This window comes from Lygodium microphyllum, chromosome 27 (genome assembly GCF_053477565.2).
Source record: "Lygodium microphyllum isolate KBCC chromosome 27, Lygodium_microphyllum_v1.1.10, whole genome shotgun sequence".
NCBI classification, from domain to species: Eukaryota; Viridiplantae; Streptophyta; class Polypodiopsida; order Schizaeales; family Lygodiaceae; genus Lygodium; species Lygodium microphyllum.
Window position 1 is genome coordinate 38,448,709 of NC_141161.1, and position 4,623 is coordinate 38,453,331.

The window sequence follows — 4,623 nt, forward strand, 5'->3', positions numbered from 1 at the left end:
TAGTCGAAAAGCATCTTTGAAAGAGCAGGCAGTGAGAGTGTGTTTTCAAGACCGCACACTTCAAGTCTCCTGTTAGTAGACCCGGAGTGTGTTTTCATGGCCGCACACTTCAAGGAATCAAGTCTCCTATTAGTAGACCTAGAGGTCTATTATGTTAGTCGCCGGCGCAATGCACATCGCCGTCCGCGTGTGGTGAGCATGTGCCGCAATTCCCCCTGCAGCCGCAGGACACGGCAACGCCCATCGCAATGTTTGACCTCTTCTTCTCCCATGCGGCTGCATCTAGGTACCATATCGTATAAAGCCAGTGCTGATAGCCGCAGACTTAGCAGTTCAATCGACGCTCTCGACTCGGCCTTACCCTCCTCAATCTTCACCGCCTTGTAATTACAACTACAACCGAACCTGATCATCTCGATCCCTACCGTGTAATAACGTCGTCCATTGGTATAATTAATCCTATGGCTCCGGTCACGTCGTCGTTCGTGCTCTCTCCCATAGCCGAGCTCCTGCTGCCCGCACATGCGGTGCTGCAGAGGACGGGGCTGACGGAACTGCCCCTCTCCAAGTCCATAACGAGTGTGGAGCTGCCTGAGGTGCAGTGCTCCTTTCCTTCGCAGACAATCCACCCGGACTATCTGCAGCTAAAGCAGCTGTCGCAGGAGTGGCTCCTGTCTCGTTTCGGGGAGATGCTGCTGCTGGACGGCGCCGGGCAAGGTGGCGGCTTCGCGGAGAGCGTGGCCCTCAAGTCGCGCTTCGACATACTGGTGACTCTGTCGTACGCTAACGGTCTGAGCTCGCGCATGCCGGCCATCATCAAGTTCATGGCGTGGCTGCACATGGTGGACAACCTGCTGGACGAGCCCCAGGAGATGGCCGCTGACTCCTCGGCCGCTGCGCTCCTGGGGGCGCGGATCATGGCTGTGCTGGAGGATCGTGACGATGAGGAGTCCGCCGCAGCAGTGGCAGCTGGTAGTTCCAGTTCACAGCTCTCCGCACGGGCCCGCCTTGCATCCGTCTCATCGAGGAGTCGGCGCGTGAGGTGTGGTCGGATCTGAGGAGCGGCATGCCCGTGGGCCAGCAGCGGCGTTTTGTGGGCACGTTCCGCGACTTCCTGCGGGCCACCGCTCTCCAGGTGGGCTACCGGCAGAGCGGGCGGCTGGCCGACGTGGAGGAGTACAAGCGGCTGCGCAGGGACTCCAGCTGCTGGAGAGCCTGCGACGTCTTGATCGAGTACGCACTGGACATCGAGCTGGACGAGCGGACGCTGGCCCACCCGCTCCTTCTCCGCCTCAGGGACGCCACGCTGTACCACATCTGCTGGCTCAATGACCTCCTCTCCTTCGAGAAGGAATACAAGGACGGCGACTTCTTCAACCTCGTCTCCATCCTGTACTACAACCGCCTCAAGCAGTCAGTCGACGCCGCCACTGCTGCAGCTAGTGGCAGTAGTGCTGCTGCTGCTGCTCATGTCGTCGTAACTCCTCCCCACCTCCACCAAATCATGCTCGACGTCGCTCAGCTCGTCAAGGAGATGGATGAGGAGTGCGTACGCCTCGTCCGGGACATCCGCAGTGGCACGGATTCCTCCTTGCATATAAGCGAGGAGTTGGACGCCTACATCCAGAGCCTCACCTACTGGTTGGGCGGCAACCTCTCCTTCCACTTCGCCGGCATGCGCCACGGCCTTTACACCGCCAGCTACGCCTCCAAGAACCTGCTCGCACGTTTGCCCGACGCCCTCGCGCACAAGCTGGAGCTCTCCACCTGCGAGGCCATTGTAGCTGCAACGGCTACTCCCCATCTCGCCCACCTCCAGTTACCAGCCGCTCAGGCAGCCTAAGTGTCCGCTAGTCACTATCCGAATTTCTTATTAGATGGCGCTACCTCCGGCCTCCTTAAAAAGATCAGGTACAGTACATGCTCCATTATGATCACCACATTCAGTCTTCCAAAGTGTGTGCATTTCCTCCTCCTCTACCGCCTCCTCATCCCTTCGTTCATTGATTCTGCACTACAAAAAATCAATGAGTAGTGGAGTCCTGTAAACATCGCCTCCCTTAAACACCAGCAAGACCAGCTTCTTGGCGTTCTATTCGTACTTGTCTACTCTGCTAATCCCTTTCCAAGTATTACCGTGCGCTGGGCTAGCATTCTTTTTGCTATGTCTCATTGGTGTGCACAGTTCAACGCAAGCGTATTATCAGCATGTCTCATTACGGTGCGCTAGGCTGGCGCTCTCTTTGTCTCATTGGTGTGCACTCTTCAACACAAGCGTATTATCAGCATGTCGCATTTCTTCTTGTGCACCAGTACTCGATGGGCTAATTAGTGAGTGCCATATCACCTGCAAGCATGGTTTATCAATGTAGCTTTTGAACCATGGTTAGCTACATTGTACGAAAGGCCTCTACGACAATGTCGTAAGTGGTATTTTTACACGTGACTTGCTATCTTCCACAATGGATAACTATTTAAGTATGAAACATCAACACAAAAAAAAGAAACTCGGATCCCTGGTTGGATCAGCAGACTTGCCTCCTCACCCTCTCAACTCCCTATACGTGTTTCCTTCATTGTCCATGGTAGGCCCTTTGAGCTACACAAGATGAACTTTATAAGATGCTCACATGTATCCATCCACCGGGATGCCAATTTTCTTGCTTATCTTTAGGCAACTAGTAAGGATTACCAATAACTTTAGTTACTAATGTCACCATGGATAACTACTTTAGTTACTAATGCCACCATGGATATGTTCAAGGAAGGAGCTATGAGCTTCTAGGACAACAAAGCTAGGTCGTTGTCCCACTATTCTCAATGACAATGTAATTATCGGCCACTTGTATCAACATATTCCTTTTTGGATGGAATATGGTTATTTTAAATGTAATATAGAAACCATCCAAGCTCTTTGTTGCATGCATCACACCAATCACCTATGAAGGGATATACAAAAGTGATGTTGTACAAGGATAGCAGTGTGAACCCACCAACCACTATATGGACATGATAGTTGACTTGAAATGTAGTAATTCTCAAGAAATGAGATTATCTTTTTAATGCAACAATGAGATCATGAGAGCAATTAACTACCCCTTATGTTTCCTAGTCAAGGAGAGAAGTGCCATATTTTGAATGAGTTCTGTACAAAATGTGATACATCTACACAAACCTTAAAAGTGCTTGCCCCATTGCTGGATTGAAAATAAGCTCAGAGTTGAGACATATGCCACTATTATTCTTGCTAGTACAACTAGATGGAGGGCAAAATGAGACCATTACTTCCATGCTCTTACTTCTTGCTTTGAGAAGCCTCGTACTAGGTTGAACCAATTGAGAAAGAAGTAGATCAAGTATTCAAAGGCTTTAGATCATGGATAACCTTCGATGAGAACACTACAACAGAAACGAGGCATAGACACGCATGTTAGACGTGCAAAGTCGGGCGTGTCTATCATAGCGTCTATAAGTGTGTGTAAACGTGCATGTAAATAGATGCGAATTGTGCGTCTATATATCCGCGCAAATAGACGCTAATATAGACGCACTAGCAGATGCACAATTATTTAACCACCTAAAATTGCAATTCACATAATTAAAAAACCAAATTTAATAATTATTTAACTACCTGAAATTGATTCTTGAGCATGCACATGTGCGCATGATAAAAACCATAGAATTAAGAATACACATTGAATCATTGAATTAAAAAAATAGAGTTAATAATTACTCGAAGTACCATTGGCATCCTCAAAGTGAGCAAGGACACCACAATCTTGGGTATTTCTCTTTTCATCTATACATTGAGTTCGAAGATGTTTACCCTCACACCAAAGTGCATTGAATAATGTGCACTAGTCGTAAAAGATAAAAGATCAAACTAGACATGCTGGACCCTCACGAGGTGTTCAAATAGACATGCTGGACCCTCACGAGGTGTCTGTAGCAAAATATACTGGGTAGATGAAAGAGCCCTTAAGCTATGGTACACTTATTTGGGCCTTAAAAACAAAGATCAGCATTACTCCTACTCTAGACTTAGATAAAAGTGCCAGTGAAGACTCAAGTGTTTTATGGCTCGAGACTCAATCTATGAATGGAAAAACATCATGTCCACATCTAGGTTCTATCCCACCCTTCAAGTTCAAAAAGGGCATGGGGTTTGGAATTTCTGGCTTTTTTAAAGGCAAGCCAAAACCATTGAATAGTTTGATGGAAGGCCCTCCCTTTTTCTATTTTGAAAATGTTGAGAACGTTCCCAATTCAGAGTGGGAGACCATCAAATGGCATTTTAATGGCATAGATCTAGAGTTCACAGACTCTAGATATTTTTTAGCATGCTTTAGGCTGAGGTGGTTATGTTTATAACCTTCCAGTAGATGGAAGAAGGTTGATCCTTCCCCCTGCTCCCATGACAATCTTTGAGGTGCTTCCGAAAACAAAGAAGTATTGGCCCCCATGGAATCCGAGAGAGAAGCTGAATTGCATAAACACACGGGGTGCCCCTAGCACTATATGTGGATTGATCAGAAAAATATTTTCTTCCCACAAAGAAAGCAAGATACCTTCTTATCTTCAACATGAGATTGTCCTATCATGCAAAATATGGAACTTGGTTTG

At 47.9% G+C, this 4,623-nt stretch overlaps 1 protein-coding gene across 1 annotated transcript; it reads left to right on the forward strand.

Annotated features, from left to right (window-relative positions):
- The first annotated feature begins 1,066 nt into the window (after positions 1 to 1,066).
- On the forward strand, positions 1,067 to 3,001 carry LOC148012225 (sesquiterpene synthase Agr1-like). Its single transcript, XM_087669366.1, has one exon. It carries the CDS (start codon positions 1,067 to 1,069, stop codon positions 1,841 to 1,843), a length of 777 nt encoding a protein of 258 aa, XP_087525492.1. The 3' UTR covers positions 1,844 to 3,001.
- Positions 3,002 to 4,623: the final 1,622 nt, after the last annotated feature.

What these genes read in the sequence shown, in the direction of transcription:
- LOC148012225 (XM_087669366.1), top strand. Translation starts at nt 1,067, where the DNA reads ATGCCCGTGGGCCAGCAGCGGCGTTTTGTGGGCACGTTCCGCGACTTC.